At 42.4% G+C, this 22,173-nt stretch overlaps 1 protein-coding gene across 2 annotated transcripts in view; it reads left to right on the forward strand.

Moving 5' to 3' along the window:
* Window positions 1-22,173, forward strand: part of Atp10d (ATPase phospholipid transporting 10D (putative)) — a 90,913-nt gene that overhangs the window by 9,505 nt on the left and 59,235 nt on the right. The window contains exons 1-2 of one of the 2 annotated variants that reach the window (XM_040747167.1): window positions 19,391-19,463; window positions 19,834-20,160. In XM_040747167.1, the coding sequence (XP_040603101.1) occupies window positions 19,438-19,463; window positions 19,834-20,160 (353 nt within the window). In that variant the 5' untranslated portion in view covers window positions 19,391-19,437. Of the gene's footprint in view, window positions 1-19,390; window positions 19,464-19,833; window positions 20,161-22,173 lie in introns of those variants that run through there. The other variant, XM_040747168.1, reaches the window with a different exon arrangement.

A 22,173-nucleotide genomic window follows, 5' to 3' on the forward strand; every position in this document is an offset into this window, starting at 1 on the left:
TCTTTGTAACCACAGTTCAGGGTGTTTACCATAGTTTACTTTCATGTGAGCACTCTCTCTCTCTCTCTCTCTCTCTCTCTCTCTCTCTCTCTCTCTCTCTCTCTCTCTCTCTCTCTCTCTCTCACACACACACACACACACACACACAAAACAGGAGTTCACCTTCCTTTAGTATGCATGAGGAAAGAAAGCCCAGCAGGAGACTTGCATTCTGCCAGTTTAACAAGATTATTGAGTTATAGTTTTCAAAGTGAACATTTCTGTGTGCTTACTTCCTTTTAGAACTTGTTTATTTATTTATGCTTGGTATTTTAATGTTCTGTTCTACTCTGAAACCTATTTGTCTCATGGTAGCTACTCTCTGAGGCTTTGGCTAATGAGGGAACCTCATGGGGCTCATGGCTGGTCCGTTTTTTAGACTGTGCACTCCTGCAGGCCAAGAATCATGGAGTTGGTGCAGGATGCTGGCTTCAGTGCCTGGAACAGGACCTGGCCATCCCGTGTGAGTTTTTCAGCCCTATTTACCGAATGACGAGAAGGACAGGACGTATCTGAACAGCAGGCAATGACTGTATTAAGTCAGTCTTGTTAGTTTTGATCTTTTCTGTTTTGATTTTATACTTCTTGACGCCATAGAAGTCATGATTTACTCATATTTATTAACCTGCTTTGGAGTTAAATGTGACAACAGCTCTTTGATGGGGATGGAGTGGGGAAGCCTAGAAAACCGTGTGGCACATTCTTGGAGGTGGGGAATGCAAGAGGACACAGACACAACTCTGAAGGCACCACCAGTACCTCAGCTCCCAGAGCACTGGTGCTGAACTCCCAGAGAAGAAAATGTACCGAGTGCCTCGTGAAGGGCAGGAACATGAAGTATGTGTTGTCTGATGATTTCCTTTCCAGATAGAATTAATTTTTACTTTCCGTGATGTTTTAAGTAGTCTGAAAATATAGGCTGCTCAGCAGAGTGTCCTCCCTGAGAGCTGTAGAACAACAAGGTTTAAATACTTCAGCTATTTTTAAAAATTGATTCTACTTGTTTTATTTCCTTTGTTAGGCCCTCCTGCCGGGTTACATGATTAACGTCTATCTCACAATTACATGCTCTGGTTCTTAATGCAAATTCTTATGACTCCAGCATGCACAATAAAAGCTGTAGGGGGATACCAGGCTACACTGACTCCAGTGGCTCCCAGTCTAGAGCCAGTGGGACTAAGGCAGCTCAAGGGGACTGTGGCTGCATTGCATATATGGGGGGAGAGTGTCATCTCACTCATTCATTCACTAGTTCAGTCTGCAAATATTCATTGAAGGTCTCTATTCGATCCTGCTCTAGACTAAAGCTGTATCCATGAATGAAAAAGACAAGCATCTCTGATGGAGGAGGGAAACTGATAAAAGCTAAAACACTAAAAGAATTGTCTGTGGAAATTGACAGGAAAGTTCAATGAAAAATAAAGCACAAAATGGGCTTATTATAAGGCAGATCATATACAGATGTATGTTCTTACTACAATTTACATGGGAGCCATTACAGTTTTCCATTGAGGACATAGCCATACCTAACTGTGGTTGTAACAGAACCAGGGTCATGGAGATGCTGCCCCTCCCCCCCAGGGGTACTGTTGGAGACAGTGAGGTGTGATGACTTTCAGATTATTTTCAAGGGACAGCTAACAGAATTGGCTGACTGAGTGATGTGGCATATGAGGGAAAGCCATACTCAAGGAGAGTGTGGAGGCGCTGGGTCTGTGCATCAGAAGGGAGAGGCAGCCACCGACTGACAAATGTGATCTGTGGTGGAGGCTGGTCTGTGCATAGATTGACTGACTAGCCCGGTCTGTCATGTGTCTGTCTGGAGATGGGCTGCCTCCTCCGCAGCTCAGTGCAGGAGTCTGGGTTTTAGGAAGAGTGTATGCTTGAGAAGGTTGGCTGGGGGACCTTTTGGAAGCTCTTGTATGAGGACTTTGCTTTCCTGGATTAAAACAAACAAACAAACTAAGACCAGGCACAGAAAGAATATTGGGGGATGGGAGATATTAGACTCAGAAGAGGAAGAAAAATATCTGAAACAGTTGTTCCTGGAAGCTCGAGTTCCCAGACTTGGTTCTCGGATTTGCAGTCCGTGGTGACTTGTGGTCTGTGGCTGTGAATTTCAAGTGACTAACCTGGGACAGTCTCTCACAAACCCTATCGGACCATGGGCACTGAGACAGAATGTACACAAACTTTGCTGTAACTGTTCAGAATGTAAGCAGAACATGGATTTTTCCATGAAGGAAGGGAGAAAAGCGATTAACAGATGTAAAGAATATAAGAGAGAGGAAAGTAAAACTGTGTAAGAATGATGGGCAGTAGAAAGGTACTTGACCTCATAGTGGTGGATAGATCACTGGGTAGTGGGGTCTTGACCTCATAGTGGTGGATAGATCACTGGGTAGTGGGGTCTTGACCTCATAGTGGTGGATAGATCACTGGCTATTGGGGTCTTGACCTCATAGTGGTGCATAGATCACTGGCTATTGGGGTCTTGACCTCATAGTGGTGTATAGATCACTGGCTATTGGGGTCTTGACCTCATAGTGGTGGATAGATCACTGGGTATTGGGGTCTTGACCTCATAGTGGTGGATAGATCACTGGCTATTGGGGTCTTGACCTCATAGTGGTGGATAGATCACTGGGTAGTGGGGTCTTGACCTCATAGTGGTGCATAGATCACTGGGTAGCGGGGTCTTGTTTAAAGCAGCATTTATTTAAAAGTAAATTGTACTTATATATGGTGAATTCTATTTCAAGTACCTGTGAAAAATCTTCTATTGACTGCATCTAATGTTACTGAAATTAGCAAATACAAATGTTTAGATAAATATTCCCATGTAGATCATGGCAAGTATTGAACATGGTTAAGTATTGTGATTTTTATGCTTTTAATATTAATTTATCACATTTATATTCACAATATTAATATTCCACATATGAATATCTCATTAACATTGAAAAGACAAATCTCAAAAACATGCATAGCATAGTATTTTAGAGGTGTCTGGGATCACCAAAAGTAGAACATAGTATTAAAAATAACTACTTTCTGACCAAGCAGTGGTGGTGCACACCTTTAATCCTAGCACTTAGGAGGCAGACGCATATAGAGCTCTGTGAGTTCAAGGCCAACCTGGTCTACAGAGGGAGCTCCAGGACAACCAGGGCTGTTACACATAGAAACCTTGTCTTGGGGAAAAAAAAAGTTACTTTCAATGTTTCAGTATGTTTATTCAGTTTTCAAAATGGATTAAAGTACTAGGAAGTCCTTTATAGGTTTGAATGAAGTTGTAAATAGTACAAGAATATGCCTGTATACCTGCAGTGTTTGCCTGCTTCTCTTCAAATTGACTGATGCCAAGTGTCCGCCAAAGGACACACACTTATTTACAGATGTGATCCTTTCAAGAAAATAGGAGATTTATTGAAGAAGAGAAGCACTGAAGCTTTCTGTGTCTGAATGGACCATCTAAAACCATCCACCCACCCACCCACCCACCCATCTCCCCAATAAACGTATCTGCTAATATATGCTGATGGTTTCCAGCATACGGTGGCCCAACTATAATTTTTTTTTGTCTGTGAGTTGATACCAAAAAAAAAATACGGATTTGATAGAAACAGTGATGTAGTTCAGATTTTGAACTTTGTTTTCTTCCTAGACAAATGCGTGATTTGATTCTCTGTCTCGGTGCTGAGCAGCGATGAGCAGCTGCGCCTGCTTAGCCTTAAAACCACATTGATAAAGAGCTGGTCTTTCACAGACTTGCCATGTTGCCAGCATCCTGTGCTTACAGGTATTCAGTAAACTACAGAGATGGTTCACACGGTGTTGAGAAACAGATGTGTTAGATGATGTTGCCCAACTTTAGGCTAATGTAAATGTTCTGAGCACACTGAAAGTGCACTGAGCCAAGAGTCCTGGTAGCTCCAGTGCCTTATATTTGACTTGCAACGTTTTAAACTTGCTATGGCTTTACCAGACCATAACCCTACCATTAATTGAGGAATATCTATGCACAAAATATTGAGTTGGATATAGCTCAGTGACAGAATACTTGTCCAGCGTGTGTGAGACTGACGATAAAACTCAGCATCTCACACACACACAGGTAGATGCATATGCACTTGTTATATGTATGAATTGACATATTTGCATGTTTAAATGTGGAATAACATGTAGGTATGTGTACATGGGTAATATGTTCACATACAAAATATATTCTATATGTAAAGACTTTATTTTCACATTAAAGAATTGAAACTGTCTGTTTAATATGTTTGGAAACAAAAAATTAGCACTTTTTCTATTATAAAAACAATGCAACTTTCTTAGGTACTTCAGTCACATATTAATTCCTCTGCCTTGTTTTCCCCCAAAATAAAAGTGTTTATTTGAAAAGCCTAATTTGACGCTTCATCAGGAAGCGTATATAAATGTGCAAGTCATCTTCATGATGGTGTCTGTGTGTGCCGGGGGTGGGAGCTTCCCTTAGCCTGTGTGAGAGCTGCTCCTCTGGAATATCACCTCACCCTTTTCTGTCTGTTCCTAAGGATCACCGTGGTATCTGGCACCTGGCACGTGGTGGGTTGTCAGGGCATGTTTGCTGAATGAGTTGGGAAGGGAATGAGTTTAGTTTTAAGCAGTCATCTCTAACAAGGTATAAGGGCAACGCACATGATCTTTTCCCATTTAGGGCCCTTAAAAGATAACAAAACTATCATAAATATTTCCCCCTTAGAGGTATAGTGAAAGTACAACTAAGCTTTTTATCACCTTGCCTAATACCTCCTTCTGTGATAGTGATCATGCATTATCAAATGTAATTGCGTTATAGTGACGTTTTGAGTGAGGCAGTACCCTTACCTGGCCTCATGTACATACCTAAAATGTAGCTATGCATGCCTATGTGATATTTAGTTCAAAAACCTCTATACGAAGAAATATTACATCACATACAAAAGTCCAAGTTTATTTCATTCAAGAGACCCAACTTACTTTGTGTGGAAAATGGGTTCTATAGCTTCATTATCCAAGAGCCACAGCTTTCATGTGAAATAAGCTGGCTCTGGTCATCACAAAACCCTACATTGGATACATCCAGATACTTAGAATATGTGAGGCGGAGGAAAGAAACTGTTTTCATAGGTAACAGGATAATCACTGCCAAGGGAGCCATGCCAGCATGGTCCCTGATGTAGCAAAGAAACCCACAAAGATACCAAGCAACCTCACCATCATTCCCATGGCATGTAAGAGGAAGAATCTGTCTCCCTGAGTACTTAGCCTCTTGCAGAGAGTGTTAGAAAATTGGGCCATGGATAACATGGATTGGAGCAAGCTTGATTTTTTACCAGGATGCCCTGTGCTGTGGGCATGGCTGTCTCTGATATACAACCATTGAGACTTCCCTGAGATGAATCCTCTATGAAAGAATTCCTGTCTCACATTCAGAAAGCTTCTGCTGTAAATGTCCCAATGCTCACTAATAACCCTGATGGATAAACACGATTTGGAGCATAGAAAAACTTTGATATTTTGTTAGTGTTTGCTTCTGTGGGTTGCAAAAAAAAAAAGATATACCTGTATCATAGTGAAAAATCCATCATTATTCCTTGTCAAGCTTTTGGGAACGGTGGTGGAAATTAGTAGAAATAGCATTAAGTCTATAGAATTAACCATTAGGACCTACTAATCTAGGTATGTGTGCATATGTAAACTTGACCTCTACAGTTTTGGTTCATTTCAGCCTTTGTCCATAAGGTTTTGTTTGTATCAACTGTCAAGCTAATTGGCTTATTGCCTTGTCTTTGTGTTAAAATGAAATGGACTTCTCAGCAATATGTGATACAGCGTGTTTAGTAGTACCTGCAAACTTGTTAAACATGCTTGTCTTTAAACTCCATCCCAGACCTGCAGGGTCAGTAACACAAAGGCTGAGTTTCAAGAGATTCAGATGCATGCTGAGAAAGACGGTCTCCAAGTGACTGTATGTGAACCTGTGTTTGTCTTTTAGACAAATGACCTCATGTGTGTATTTGAAGTTGTTTGTTGGCTGGAGGTGACCTCCGAAACTTTCAAGTGCTAACTGGGCCCAAGAGAATTCATTATCCTGTATTTACCTTTTGGTAATCTTTCATGCTTCCAGCTTGCCAAATTAAGCATTCATCAAGGGAAACGGAGTTTTGAGAACTTAGTGTGTTTTTAAGTGATTTGTGTATAGTAAGTGACCTTAATAAGCACTATATGTTGCTATAGATTAGTAGTAAAAGGGTATGTGTGTGTCTTCTAGGGAAAAACGGCCTTAGGAAATTAGCTTAGGCCAGGGGAGTATATAAATCATAAACATTCTTTGGTTCCAACTGATCATTTGCCCCCTTCTTCGTATGTTTTAAAAATATTTTTCTTTTTTTTACATAAAAATCTTTTTATTGTTTGAGGATTTCATACATGTATATAATGTGTTTTGATAAAATCTGTCCCCCTATTCCTCCACCTACATAAATTTGGAATGTATAAAACTGATATTACATATTATTTGCAGTTAAATATGCAGAACTGTATTTTACAGTGTATGAGAGCGATACACACTAACTTCAGAACAGAGGCGTGTCTCAGGAAGTAGGGAAAGAGGTGGTGATCGGACGTTATCCAGGATAGTTTCTGTTGTTTTTTCTTTAACTTTCTTTTTCATTTATTCTTCATGACTTGAACATCATGCATCTCCATCTGGTTCATTTCCTCCCCCCCTTCGAATTCACCCTCTGCCCTTGCAACCTCCCCCACCCCAATAAAATAATATTTAAGAGAATAAAAGAGAAAAACCGGTCTCATCATGGAAGATGTAGTATGATCCAGTGAGTCATGCAGTAAGCACTTTGATCCATGCATCTTCTCTTGCAAGTGTTCGTGGCAGTCATTGGTCTGGTTCGGGGCCTCTGGTTCCTGTTACAATATCACTGCTAAGCCCTGTGGGGGGGATGGGTGCTCCTTGGGGAGGGGTAGGCTCCACTTGGTTATCCTGCTGTTGTTGCCTTGTGTTGTGGAGATCCTGCGGCTTTGGGTCTTCAGGACTGGACCCTTTATGTGCTCCAGCAGATCACTGCTGGGGTGGTTGTTGGGATGGACCAACTCATAACCCTGGTTCTGGGCTTGGGGAGTTGCAGGGTTGGTCAGCCCGCCAGCTCTCCCTTGTCCTCACCACCAGGGTGAGCTCTCCTGCATTACCCTGGCTATTTCCCCCCTTTACAGGGATGAGCAAGGGGCAGGGCCGGTTCTCCTGATTTCATGTCCTCAGGGTGGGTTCTCCCACACCCACACCAGCAGGTCCAGCTCTTCTGTGTTGCCCAGGTGTGGCAGGGACACTCCCCAGAGTGCTGCAGCTGATGAGGGGCAGAGACAGCTCTCTTCCTCTTATGATCTCAGGGCTGGCTCTCCTATCTGCCTCAGGCGCTGATGGACTGAAGTTGGAGTAGAAACTCTATTCCACCTATGCTGACATATGGCAGAAAAGTAATGGAGACAGCTCTCTCCCATGCTCACAATTTTGGGGCTGCCTCACCCACACCTCAGCCAACAGGATTGTCTCTATTGTGCTGCCCAGGCGATGGAACAGGGCCTGCTCTCCAGAGTGCTGCAGCTGATGGGAACAGGGACAGTTCTGATCTTATTACCTCCAGGCCATCTCTCTCACCTGCCTCAGGCATTATGGGTGGTGGGTGTGGGTGTGGGGGGTTGCAGGGGGGGTGGATCTCTCCCCTGCCCATGCAGCCAAAAAAATGTTTTTCTTAATCCTGAAGTCACAGTGCCTGTCAGTGGCAGAGGATCAGGGGTTGTTAGCAGAAAACAGTGATAAATCAGCTACAGGGGAATGTGACTAAATCTTGGGCATTAGCACTAATGATCTTGAAAAATGTTTTAAAAATGTTCCACATTAGCCAACACGCCTTTAATCCCAGCACTTTGGAGGCAGAGAGGCAGACAGATCTCCGTGAGTTCGAGGCCAGCCTGATCTACAGAGCGAGTTGCAGGACAGGCTCCAAAGTGATACAGAGAGAAACCCTGTCTCGAAAAACCAGCCAAAAAAAGTTCCTCATTAAGTTGTTCTATGGAGCTTCTGTCTCCAGGTGTTATACTTGCCCCTGGGAGCAGCTAAGAGAGTGGAGGAGGGGGAGAGAGAGGAGGAGGGGGAGGAGGAGGAGGAGGAACATGAGGAGGGGGGAGGACAAGGAGGAGGAGGAGGAGGGGGAGGAGGAGGATGAGGAGGGGGAGGACGAGGACGAGCAGGATTATGTTGCTATCCTTAAGTGTTTAGTTGCTCTCTAGTTAACTGAGGAGCCAAGTTACAAAAGATGAACGCAACCAGTAGTTGAGCACTAGTAAGAGTTTAAAGAATTAAACACAGGTGAGTATCTGGGGGTGTGGTTGTTACTATCATATGTACACAAACTCCCAACTAATAGAGTAATCATTAGCTTTTACTTAGCCTTTGTAGAGGGTTACACATCATTCTGAGGAAGTGAAGTATTCATTTGATGCTTACAACAGTCCTTTGGACAAATTGGTAAGGGAGATACCAGGAATGGACGTTGGTCCCTGGATTCACTGTTTGCTCTCAACCACTGCTATACTGTTTACTGATCTAGACACACTAGTAGAGAAACCTGTGCTTTTCTGGAAGAGTTTCTCAGACCTGGAGGAGCAGGTCTCTCATTGGTGGAATGGTGCAGTAAGCCAACACTGATGCCCTCTGCCTCCTCAAACTTGGATCTTCCCTCTCTGTTTCCAAGAGAAGGCAAGCTGTACTGAATTTCTGTTTGATTTTCCAGGATTACCACTTTTCTCTAAAAGTGCAATGATCAGCAGATATTTGTTGATCATCTAGCTTTGGCCAAGCCCTAAACAGACACATGGAGAGAGAGCGTTTGCCCAAGTTCCCTACTGAAAAAGGAAGCCACTTGCAACACACTGCCAAGCACAGTGACTGAGCCTTGCTTAGGTTGGTAAATGGGAGCACACTAGGGAATGCCCTGCCATTCTGCCTGTGTGAACTCTTCCCAACCTCTCTCCTTCTGCAGCCAAACTCAAGAAAGGCCAGCAGTTCAGTAGGAGCTAGTGTGGTGAGGGAGTGTTTTGTGTGGCCAGTGCTCTAGTAAGAGAGAACAGCATTTGCAGAAGTACAGAGATCATCCTAGGCTCTCAACCTTACTGGTAAGTCTTCGGGGTGCTAATAAAATTACACACGCATGGGCTCCACTATAGGTCCCCGGGACTGGAGTCTCCGGGGAGAATACCTGGCAGCCTGATTAACCAGGCTCTGGAGCATTTTTACCGTGGGAGCTTGGGAAACAGAACAAGGAGAACGCCGTCGGTTCACAAACATGGTTGAAATGAGCTTAGGAGAGAATCCTTGGGTAAGAGTTTGGTGGTATAGAGGTAATTTTTTGTCACACCTGTCTTTTGTGACATCAGTGTGAATATTCAGTGTTGGCGACTTCCCAGGTGACACAGCACATTGAAAAGAGTATTTCCTTAGACTCAAGCAATTCAGTTCATACCTTAGGCAAAACACTTCCAGTTTGTACCTCACCTCAGCATACAGGTTCTGGCCTCTGCTTTGGGGCTGGCCTAAGAGATGCCAGGCGATGAAAGTAGGGCCGAGAAGGCATAGTTTTCATCTATCGTGTGTCCCATGGTCTATATGGCATCTATATCTCTTTGACACACTGAGGTTGAGAGATTATATAGGTCAAATAACTGACAGATGCTGTAGTTAATATGTGAGCCCCCATCAACAGAGCAGGAGGATTTTTATGGGTAAAGATCTGTGAAGATGACCAAACATGATATATAAAACTGGTTTCATGAACATGTGTAGTAGAGGCTGATAGGAAGCAGAAGGGCAGGGAAAAGGAAGGATCAGGGAGAGAGTGGTCAAGAGATGCCAACTTAAAATTAGATAGGAGAAATAAGTTCTGATATTCTATTGTATGGTGAGGTAAATGCAGTTACCGTATTCTATTGAGTACTTCAAAATAGCTAAAAAGAAATGTGCAAGGGATGCTAGATATGTTAATTAGCCTGATTTAATCATTGTACAATGTAGACATATATTAAAATATCGGATCGTGCTCTTTAAATATGTATAATCATCATATGCCAATTAAAGTAAAAATTATTTTAAATGGTGAGCAAACTGCTTATTACAACTTTAGCTAAAATGGATGAAATAGGAAATGGAGTGCTGGAGTTAAGGGCCCATAATGAAAAACTTCTGACAAAATTGTGTGCCAGGATTCTGTGGTTTTTTCCTTTTAGGAGAAGCCAATTATTACTGTTTTACCTCTACCTTAAAATGCTGTTCTCTGTGTTCTTAAAAAGAAATAAAAATGCTGGGTGGTGTTGGTGCACGCCTTTAATCCCAGCACTCGGGAGGCAGAAGAAGACAGATCTCAGTGAGTTCCGGGCCAGCCTGGTCTACAAAGAGAGTTCTAGGATATCCAAGACTGTTACACAGAGAAACCCTGTCTCAAAAGACAAAACAGAAACAAAAACAAAAAACCAACAAACAAACAAAAAAGAAATTAAAACAATGTGCTTCTTGGCACCCGATGCAAAGTACATCATTGAGTAGAAAGTTGCCCAATTAGACTCTACTGATTTTTTACTTCTAGATCACAGCTGGTTAAACCATGGCTTGCAATTCCATGTATGGTTGTGCAAATGAATATGTGGGTTGCAAACATCAGGTTGGTAACGATAAAATATGTGTGAACATGAATGATGAAAAATGAATTGAAACGTGTGATAAACCTGAGGAATTTCTGGCAATTCTTGCCTGCATTTTGTCTCAGTTTCACTGCAAGCCTTGGTTCTGAAGGCACAACAGGTGCACGTTGCACAGAGTGTGCCATCATGTCATCCAGGACCAATAACTGCTACCTAAAACACCTGGGTTCAGATTTGGGATTACTACATATGTATGCTATATAGTGTCTTTATTTAGTGTTTAAATGGGAGCTTTCTGTAGAGAAACATAAGGTTTAGTTATGGAAAACAAAGATTTGTTGTTTTCGTAGCTACCACTGTTTCCTAACATGTAAGTATCAAATTAGTACATCTTTGGATTGTATTGTGTTTGAATATTTCATTTTTAAAATTACTGTTTGAATTCCTGACTTGTGTTTCCAACCCCCCCAAAAATAATTGAATAGATTCTGTTTTGTGATTAGTAGAGAATGTGTCATAATTTCTTAAATAGTTTCTTTTATTTTTTGAGAGCATAATATAATTGCATCATTTTCCCCTTCCTTTTCCCCACTTCAAATACTTAAATGTGTCCCTCCTTACTCTCTTTTAAATCCATGGCCTCTTTTTTAATTAAGTTTCAAGAATGTCTAAAGTGTTTTTAATGTCATTTTATTTTATGAACTTAGGAAAAATAGTGTTCTTGGCATTGACAATTATAAGATATAACTAAAAAATATCAAAGATTCTTGATGACATGCAGTATAAATATTCAGCTCAGATTTAGTTCCTTGCATAAAAGTAAGCAAGTACATTCATCTTGTTAGTATGCAAATTGGCTGTTTTAAAAGAATTTCTTTGCTTCTGTTATCCATAAATGTTTGGCTTGCATACATATCTTACATACTGGTGTACCTGGGGTCTCATAAAAAGTTTCTTAAGGGAGAAAGATTCATGAATGGGACGTTTAAGAAATTCTGCTTTAGATTAAGTGACCTCCAAAAGCTAGACTGTTATAGAGTTTTCTTTCCTTCCAGGTTCTGCAACCACCTTACCCTAAATGAACATACAAAGATGCTGCTATATTAATTATAAGCTGTTGGCCGATGACTACAGCTTATTAGTGGCTAGCTCTGTCTTAATTATTAACCCATTTCTATTAATCTAAGTATTTCCACATGGTCTTATCTTACTGGAGAAGGGTCCAGACCTGGTACTCCTTTGCCATCTACATGGTGACTCTCCTTGGTGGACTCCCTCTACCTACCTTTCCCAGAATTCTCCTCATCTCCTAGTCCCGCCTATCTTCCTGTCTCATTGGCCAGACAGTGTTTTCTTCATCAACCAGTAAGAGAAACATATGTACAGAAGGACATCCCCCATCACTAGACATTAAAATACCACAAACCTTGATGATCCTTGATGAAGCATGACTTAATGGAACTTTGATGAATGCTTATGGGAAGCAATACTAATCCTTTATGCACGGACATATCTTTTACTTGGCCGAATTAGAAAGTTTAAAAGGCTCTGTCCTCCTGCTCTTGTGGGAAGGAGCTGTGTGCCCCTGTGCCCTCCAGTCCTTCTGGCATCTTTAGCATCTTTCTACAGTAAGTGTCCAGTGTGTGCAGTGATCAGACTGGGAATGTGGGCCTATCCACTCTCACGGATACTTTCAATTCAGTGTGGAGCTAGTGACTTCCAGAAAAATGTATTACAACACACTAGTGAGCACTGAAACCAAAAGTGTTGTGATGAAGACGGGAGACAGAATAGGAACTGACTGACTGCAGAGTCGGTAGCCAGGGCATGAACTGTTTGTAGAGCCTTTGTTTGCAGCTACATGTAAACGTGTGTTAGGTTGCATCCCAGAGAACGTATTTTCTAAAGTTGGCAGGGATGCATTTTTGAAAGCTACTGAACCAGAATCCACTTGATAGATTCTTGGTCATTCTGTCTGTATTAGTTACCTTCACATCCCTGTGGCCAAAATATCTGACAGAAACCACTTATGGGAGGGAAGATTGTTTCTCATGGTCTCAAACAGGCTTAGGCCATTATGTCAGGAGGACGGGCAGGGACATCTTCATTCGTGATGGTAGCGTTTGCAGCAGAAGCTGTTGTTCACAGGGCCACTGACTGGGAGGCAGAGAGCGGCTGAAACTGGGGTGGGGATGGTAACTTCCAACTAGTAACTTCACCTCCTTAAGATCCCATAATCCCCCTAAAAGCACCACTGGCTGCGGATAAGGGCTCGGAATATGTTGGAGGCATTTCATGTTCACACTGCAAAGCTGCCCAGTGTAAGAGGACTTCATTTTTAAAACTGGAATTCAAAGCATTCCTACAGGTCTGGTAATTCTGTCCAGACATTTTTTCTCCTCAGTCCTCTGAACTCACAACTTCTCTCCATCGTGCTTAAGTTCTCAGATCCAGTTGGCACTTACTTTTAAAAAAAATATATACTGGTTGACATTGACTCTACATTACCTAGCTTCCACTCACATCTGCTTTAGTGCTCTCTCTCTCTCTCTCTCTCTCTCTCTCTCTCTCTCTCTCTCTCTCTCTCTCTCTCTCTCTCTCACACACACACACACACAGTTAGACTAATAGCTTACATAACTTGGCAGTGCATCACAGGATACTGAAAAACAAAACAAAAAAGCCAAGACCACAATCACTAGACAGAAAAAAAAGTGATTAAGACCAGGGTAGGAATTAATGAAATGGAAATGAAGAAAATAATAAAAGGCAATCAATGAAACAAAGAGTTGGTTTTTTAGAAACAGAAATTAGATCAACAATTGTAGCCAAAGTAACGAAGAGAAAGAGGAAACAATTTAAAGAATTGGAAACAAGAAGGTATGTGTTGCAATACATATTAAGAAATTCAGAAGAAAACTTTAGGACATAAACTAAGGACATATCCCACTAAATTGGAAAAATCTGAAAAGAAATGAATGTCTCAAAATATATAATGTACTAAATTAAACCAAGACAAGATGAGCGCCTGACACAGGCCTATGACAAGGAGTGAGACTCAGGGAGCGGTGAGTGAGTGAGTGAGGAGTGAGTGAGTGAGGAGTGAGTGAGGAGTGAGTGAGTGAGTGAGGAGTGAGTGAGTGAGGAGTGAGTGACTGAGTGAGTGAGTGAGGAGTGAGTGACTGAGTGAGTGAGTGAGGAGTGAGTGAGTGAGGAGTGAGTGAGTGAGTGAGTGAGGAGTGAGTGAGTGAGGAGTGAGTTAGTGAAGAGTGAGTGAGTGAGTGAGTGAGGAGTGAGTGAGTGAGTGAGGAGTGAGTGAGTGACAGAGTGACTGAGTGAGTGACTGAGTGAGTGAGTGAGGAGTGAGTGAGTGAGTGAGGAGTGAGTGAGTGAGTGAGGAGTGACTGAGTGAGTGAGTGACTGAGTGAGTGACTGAGTGACTGAGTGAGTGAGTGAGTGAGTGAGGAGTGAGTGAGTGAGGAGTGCGTGTGTGTGAGTGAGTGAATGAGTGTGTGAGTGAGTGAGTGATTGAGTGAGGAGTGACTGAGTGAGTGAGTGACTGAGTGAGTGAGTGACTGAGTGAGTGAGTGAGTGACTGAGTGAGTGAGTGAGTGACTGAGTGAGTGAGTGAGTGACTGAGTGAGTGAGTGAGTGACTGAGTGAGTGAGTGAGTGACTGAGTGAGTGAGTGACTGAGTGAGTGAGTGACTGAGTGAGTGAGTGACTGAGTGAGTGAGTGAGGAGTGAGTGAGTGAGGAGTGAGTGAGTGAGGAATGAGTGAGGAGTGAGTGAGTGAGTGACTGAGTGAGTGAGGAGTGAGTGAGTGAGGAGTGAGTGAGTGAGGAGTGAGTGAGTGAGGAGTGAGTGAGTGAGGAGTGAGTGAGGAGTGAGTGAGTGAATGAGTCAGTGAGGAGTGAGTGAGTGAGTGAGTGAGGATGAGCACCTGACACAGGCCTATAACAAGGAGTGAGACTCAGGGAGCGGTGAGTGAGTGAGTGAGTGAGGAGTGAGTGAGTGAGTGAGGAGTGAGTGAGTGAATGAGGAGTGGGTGAGCAGTGAGTGAGTGAATGAATTAATCTCCCAGCTGAAAAGCATCCAGGCACAGTTATGAAGAATAAAGTGTGTTGGTGACTGAAGTGACAGTGTGGTTAAGAGTGCTTACTGCTCTTCCGAAAAATTCGATTCAGTTTCCAGCATCCTTACTGGACAGCTTACAGCCATCAGTCTTTGAGCCCCAGTGGAATCCGGTGCTCCTGACATCTATAGGGACCTCAAGCATGTTCATTTCACCTAGACACGGATGCAAGTGTAAAAATAATAAAAAAATATTAAAAAGAACAACATATATTTGTAACTATACAATAAAAGTTTATTGTCTAAATTTTAAAATAAAAAACAAGTATTTGGTAATAGGTCCTCTTGCATGCTAAGCAAGTATTCAGTGTGTGTGTGTGTGTGAGAGAGAGAGAGAGAGAGAGAGAGAGAGAGAGAGAGAGAGAGAGAGAAAGGGAGGGAGAGAAAGGGAGGGAGAGAAAGGGAGGGAGAGAGAGAGGGTATGTGCATGCCAGGGTGTATTTGTGAAGGTCAGACAATTTCTGGAAGTCATTTCTCCCCTTTACACAGTGTCATTTCCAGAACTTAAACTCAGGTCCTCAGGCTTGATTGGCAGCAGGTCCCCTTACCCATTGAGCCATCTTATTGGCCCTCCTCAATCTACTTTTCATTTTTATTTTAGGACAAGGGCTTGCTAAGTTCTTCAGGCTGATTGTGAATTTGTAGTCCTCCTGCTTTAACCTTCTAAGTAGCTGAGGTTCTAGACCTGTGCTACCAGCCCCAGCTGTCAGTTTTGGTGATGGGCAACAGGGCTGATGAGATGGGTTATTCTGACTCTGAGCTGCTGGGCTGTCAAGAGTGGAATGGCTCAGAGAGGCAGAGTGGAGCAATGAACCAGTCCCAATTCCGGATCCACTGAAATCCCTTGACATAGAGAAGGAGGAAGGGATGAAACAGTGTGAGCGGAGGCAGACTCCAGTGTAACTTTAAGGATATTGGAAGGCATAGAGAAAAGCAGACATTGACATACATTGGCAGTGAAATGTTCTCCAGGCATGCCATTATTTCTCTGGAACTGGGCAAGTTGGGGGTAGGTGTGGTTCTTGCCTGGATTTGTGACTGTTTTTGTCAGGGCGAGGTTGTTAGTTAGACGCACCATGAATTACCAGAAGTTAACACTTCCTGTATTTGTTCCATGTTTCTCTAATCTTACGTTGACATTATCAAGAAGCTGCTCCGAAGTTTGAAGAGCCAAGTGTTTAGATTGTTACAGGAGGATGTGGCCACCAGACAGACATGCAGTGTTATGTGTTAATAAAAGTTTAATTGCAAGTGAAAACTTCCCACCCAAAGTTTGCAGAAATTATAGCAAATCACACTGGCTTCAGGTTTCTAAAGAGAAGTATGGAGATTTGTCACAATGGCTCCTAATGCCCATGCTGTAAAAACACACGAAAGCACTTAGTGTTACAGTAGCGATTTGGCTCTGCAGTGTTGATTAATTTCTGGAGTATTATCTCACTTCCTTATTCTGTGGAAGTTCCTGCTTTGCTCTGAACTACCTTAGTTAATTAGGATACACTTCATGTTACAGCTTTAAAAAAAACTATGCTGCTTTTATGTAAAAATCAGGCTTTTGTCTCACATGTCAGGTGTAGACATCTGAGCACCATGCTGAAAAGTTGCGGTTAGCTAGTTGATTTCCAGTGGTTTACTTCTCTGTGAGTAGGCGCCTCAGAGGACGGGAACCCAAGGGCAGATCTGATATAGCAAAAACATTCCTCCTATCGTATACATAAAACTGGTAAGACTGCCTTTCTGGTGGGGCATGCGTAATAACAGCATCCACTAGAGACAAAGACATGGAAGCTATGGTCTTTTCATTAAGTGGCATTCCAAGCCAGGCTATTGGGGTGTAGGCTTATTATCTCAGCTACACAGGGGGCTGAGGCAAAATGATAGCGAGGTCAAGCTTGGCCTGGGCTACAGATGAGTTCAGAGCCAGCCTGGGCAACCTTTTAGACCCTGTCTCAAAATGAAATCTCCAAAAAAGATAGGGATACAGCTCAGAAGTAGAATGCTTACATGTCCTCAGGTTAACCCCCCCCCCATTGGAAAATAACTGAATGAATACATGCATGTTTTTACTCTGTTTATTTTCATTGCTTTGTTTCAGGTGAATTGTTAAAGGGATCTAATGGATTTTAAGTCATTTGTTTGGAATTCAGTGTATTTTCTGTAAATGTAAGAGTAAGATGATGTCAGATATCTTGGATTGTATAAGGCCCAATGCACAGTGAACAAATGGACTGTTGAGAATAGATTGTTCCAATATTGGTCATTAGAATGACCATGCTAGTAGATGATGACTTAGAATTTTAGATTCATAAAAATTGAGCCTAATTTCAGTGTCCTTAAGGGAAAACGATTAACTTCTGATTACTCTAGTATTTTAGAAAAATGATTTAGTACTCAAGTTATAAACTTAGGGTGTAGCTTAGGAAAGAAACCACCTTGAATAATCTTCCAAAAGGACAGGGGGGTCTTAAGCAGGATTTTACAGTAGGATTGAATTTGGTATGTATGTGCCTATCGGGTCACTTACACCCTCAGCTCTTGGAGAAGGGGTCCAGGTCTTTATCATGTCTGTATTCTAGCCTAGGGCAGTATCACCGTGTATCCCCCCGCCACTCCCCCCTACAACCCCCCCCGCATAAAATCTGTAAATGCCCAAATCGGAGTTCCTTTGGGAATTTTGTCAATGTAGATGACAAGGACACATGACAGATTCCCTAAGGAAGAAACCTAGGTCATCACGCCAACAGTAGAAATGTAAATGATGACCTTGATAAATCAAGATGAAAATCAAGGACCATGGACTTTCTATGTCATATTCAATGACATGCTCATTACCTACTCTGAATTTGGGAACATTTTCCAAGTACCAGGTTCTCTAAATACATAGGCAAATGAGGTACAGTAACAATGAACCCTTGATTCAGAAAGATATGATTTGAATTAGCTGTGTTTACTTGTGTTGTAGGATTGATGGGATTTTAAAATTATATTTATGTTATTTTTATGTGTGTACATGTGTGTATGCATAAATGTATTCTGTATGTATACATATATGCGTGTATCCACAGAGACCAGAAGATGGCATCGGGTCCCCAGGAACAGGAGTTACAGGAGGTTGTGAGCAACCTGACATGGTGCTAGGAACGGAAGTCTGCCTCTCTGAAAGATCAGCAAATGCTTTCAACTGCTGAGCCATCTCTTCAGCCCTAGTTGATTTAATTGATGTGGGATAATGCTCTTGAACACTGTAAAGATTTGTCACTCATATTGGTTTAATAAAATGCTGATTGGCCAGTAACCAGGTAGGAAATATGGGTGGGGCTACCAGACTAGAAGACTTTTGGGAAGAGGAAGGCAGAAAGGGAGGTGCCAGTTAGACCCAGAGGAAGTAAGATAAGAATACCTTATTGAGAAAAGGTACCAAGCCATGCAGCTAAACATAGATAAGAATTATGGATTAATTTAAGTAGATAAGAATTATGAATTAATTTAATCTGTAAGAGTTTGTTAGTAATAAGCCTGATGAAAAGGCCAAACAGTTTATAATTAATATAAGCCAATGTATGATTATTTGGGACTGAACTGCTGCAGGATGGGATGGGATGGAAACTCCGTCTACATTTAATATTAAGATAACACACGTATAGAGTTTTGCAATGTGTTTGGAATATAATGAACTCTAATAAATGCTAGGCTTTCCTTCTTCAGGAAATTTTTGGGAAAATGAAGAATAATTAAAAGTAAAGAAAATGAGGATGGGTTTATGCATCAGTTAGAGTTTGGCAGAGAATCTTGGTTGACTCAGTTTGGTAGGTGGCTGTTTTCAGTTCAGTTCATCTGGGGACACTCCTGCTCCTCTTCGTTCTAGGCTGTCATCTGAATGCACTAACTTTTGGTAGTCAGCTGACAGCCAGTGGCCTCAGCCACACATGTGCAGTAGCATTGGTTTGAAAGTGGGTCACGTGGTGTGGAAAAGGTTCTAGAAAGAGTGAGAATGAGCAGCGTGCTAAAGAATACTTGAGACTTCTGCTGTGTCTTGTTTCCTACTGTTCCTTTAGCCAGACTGAGGCACGTGGTCACGGTAGAGAAAGCTCTTCATCAGGCAAAGAAAGAGTCCCCTCTTGATGAATAGGACTGGGAAGGACTTGTAGTCGCCATGTTTGTGACCCACACAGACTTCTTATTGTCTTCTAAGCCTAGGCTGGATTATTTGCATGCTACTCATTTATGCTTCATGGCAACTTCCTGACATGTACACACAGCCCTATTTCAAAAAGGAGAAAGCTGTTGACCAGAGCAGCAAAGAGACTTGCATACATTAAAGTCAAGGTTGTTGCTCCAAGTTATGGAAAAGCCTTGGAGGTACTATCTTTTCATGAGGGGGAAGGTGCGTGTTTTAATAATAATTTGGTTTAAAAGGAGTTACCTGTGGAAACGCTAGGCCATGTATTTGTCTGGTATAGAAACCTGTGCTGCCCTTTTTCTCCAGATTGATGGCTGTGAGGAAAGCATGGGACTGACCCAGACCCCCTGAATGTGGGTGTCAGTGAGGAGGCCTAGGTAATCTATGGGGCCTTGGGTAGTATTTATCCCTGGCATACAAATAGACAATGAGTGCCCATGCCACAATATTGGAGGCTCTCTCAGCTGGGACTCTTGGGGAAGGACCTAGGCCCTGCCCTGGATGAAATGACAGTTACTGGAGATCCACCATGGAGTGCCTTATCCTCCTTGGGGATCGGACTGGAGATTGGGTGGGAGGCTGGGGGACGACCTGGTGGGGAAGAAGGGGCAAGGGAAGAGGGAAAGGGAGCTGGGATTGACGTGAAACAAGATTGTTTCTAGCCTAAATAAAAAAAGAAAGAAAGAAACCTGTGCTGTCTTTCGCAAGTTTGCAGAGGCTTACCGGAAGTGTGCTTTTGTTTGCTAGATTGCCTGCACCACCCGGGTCTCCCTGCGTCCTGGACATGACTGAGCTTCTTCAGTGGGCCAGACATCACTGGCATCGGCTGATGAATGGGAGAACCCAGGATGAAGATGAGAGGCCGTACAACTATTCCTCGCTGCTTGTCTGTGGGGGCAAGTCCTCCCAGACCCCCAAACCTGCAGGAAAGCACCGCATTGTCATACCTCACCTTCAGTGCTTCAAAGATGACTATGAAAGGTTTTCCGGAACCTACATGAATAACCGAATACGGACAACCAAGTATACACTTCTCAATTTTGTGCCAAGAAACTTATTTGAGCAGTTTCACAGGTACTGTGGTACTTCTAGAGAAAGTAACATCTCAGAACGTTCTTCATTCTTCTATTGAAACTCACATCGAACCACGCATTTCATGGTCCTGTGTGCTGCTCAGGATTAACATATAATCATCCAAGGCAATTTAGATTCAAGTCCGGGCTGGGGTGCCTGGGGTTCACACAGTTCTTTACAGTTGGGAGGATGTCTTCTGTTTGTCAGAGAAGATGTGGTTACCCTTGTGTTATCTTCAGATAGGAAATCATCTGTGGCTCAGCCAAGGCTACACCAGTAATAAGTAACAGAGTGGATGCCATAGCCTTGGGCTGCCTCCATTTGGCTTCAGTGTCCTTTCTATTAAACCATATTGCATTTTAATTTCAGATTTCTCTTCCTTGACAATGGGGAAAAGAAAGGGACTCTTAAGCATATGTAATAATGTTATTAAGTGAAGTAGTGATGTAATTCAGTTTAACAGGCATTTATTGAAGCTTCCTTGAGATCTTGGGCAGTGAAGACAATGCAGGTATAACTTGCTACTTTCCTCATGGATTCTGTAGGTTATCCACTTGTGTGTATAAACAGCGAGAGGGCACAGTGGGTTTACAATTGTTATGAAGTTATTATAAATCAGAGTGGAAGCCACAAGAGAAACCATACTATTATATGGAACAGTAGAAGGGGATATGACCCTCAATTTAATTATGGAGGGTGGAGTGTCTTGTGCCCAGGAACGGGCAAAGCATAGTTCACGTAGAGGAAGGAGTGTCGGTGAGAGCACAAAGACCTCAGCCTAGACGCCTTGCTTGAAGCCTGGGAGGTTTCCTCTCTGTTGATGCCTAGTGTCTGTGTTGGGGACAATAGGAAATAATGGGCAGATGGGTCTATCCTGCCTGAGAAGTATTGCTGTTAGAATAGAGAACTGAAACTCCATACAGCAGGCATGGCTCTGAAGAAGAGAAAAACGTGCTTGTGTCTGTATGGAGGCAAAGTGGGGTGGGAGGAAGGACTTAGAAATAAACCCAAGGAAAAATGACGTTTCAGATGCTGCTGCATATACCCTGCTGAGTTGTTAGGGAGATCCAGGATTATAACAGCGTGGGAATGAAGGGAGGACAGCCTGTTACACGTGTTGTAAGCTAGCTTTGAGAAAACCTTTAGATGGACGTGTTATGATGACTAGAAAACGTACCAGGAAAGGGAAAGCCAGGACCGAAAAGGAGCTGGGCTGTTCAGTTTCTTGTTTTAGAAATGCTGGAACTGCTTTTGTGAGTCTGGAGATTCTCATCTGGAGATTCATAGGTTCTGTGTACAGTTACTGAACAGTGGTTATGTCTGAAGTGCAGATGTGAGTTTGTGAGGTTAATAACCTTAAGGGCTACAGGTGTTTACATCTGTAGACTGTAATCTAGTGCATTTGAGGAATAAATTAACTTCAAAACGTACAGTGTTCTCTTGAGCTGTGGACTTTGGTGTGGTCCATATAGAAATAATCGAAGCCATTGATCCAACAAAAACAGTTAAGAAAGAAAAATTCAGAACAGAATAAATTGGAGATGATGAGGGAGACATTTGAATAGATTGTGCTTTTAAGGAGTTTCCCAGTAGAAGGCAAAAGGAAAAATTCCTGATAACTATGTAGGACTGAGGTTTCCTGTTTGTTCTTTATTATTTGAATATATAAAAGAGCAAAGTTTTGGGGATGGAAGACTTCCCTCAATACTGTGGTTCTGAATAGTGTGAAAAGAAACAGAGTCCCAGGGAGAGAAAATTCCAGGCGTCCCTGCTCATTCTGAGCCTTTAGATTTTGAGCCGTGTTTGACTATAATGTGTTGATTCAGAATGCTTGGGTTTTTCTTTTTTACTTTTTTTTAAAATAAATTTTTATTTAAATTAAAAACAATCTTATTTTACATACCAATCCTGGTTCCCTCTCCCTGGCATCCTCCCATGTCCCCCACCAACTTCCCATCCTACCCTCTCCCATCCACTCCCCAGGGAGGGCAAGGCCTCCCATGAGGGATCATC

The sequence above is a fragment of the Mesocricetus auratus genome, unplaced genomic scaffold, assembly GCF_017639785.1.
Source record: "Mesocricetus auratus isolate SY011 unplaced genomic scaffold, BCM_Maur_2.0 Super-Scaffold_100006, whole genome shotgun sequence".
In the NCBI taxonomy this organism is placed as follows: Eukaryota; Metazoa; Chordata; class Mammalia; order Rodentia; family Cricetidae; genus Mesocricetus; species Mesocricetus auratus.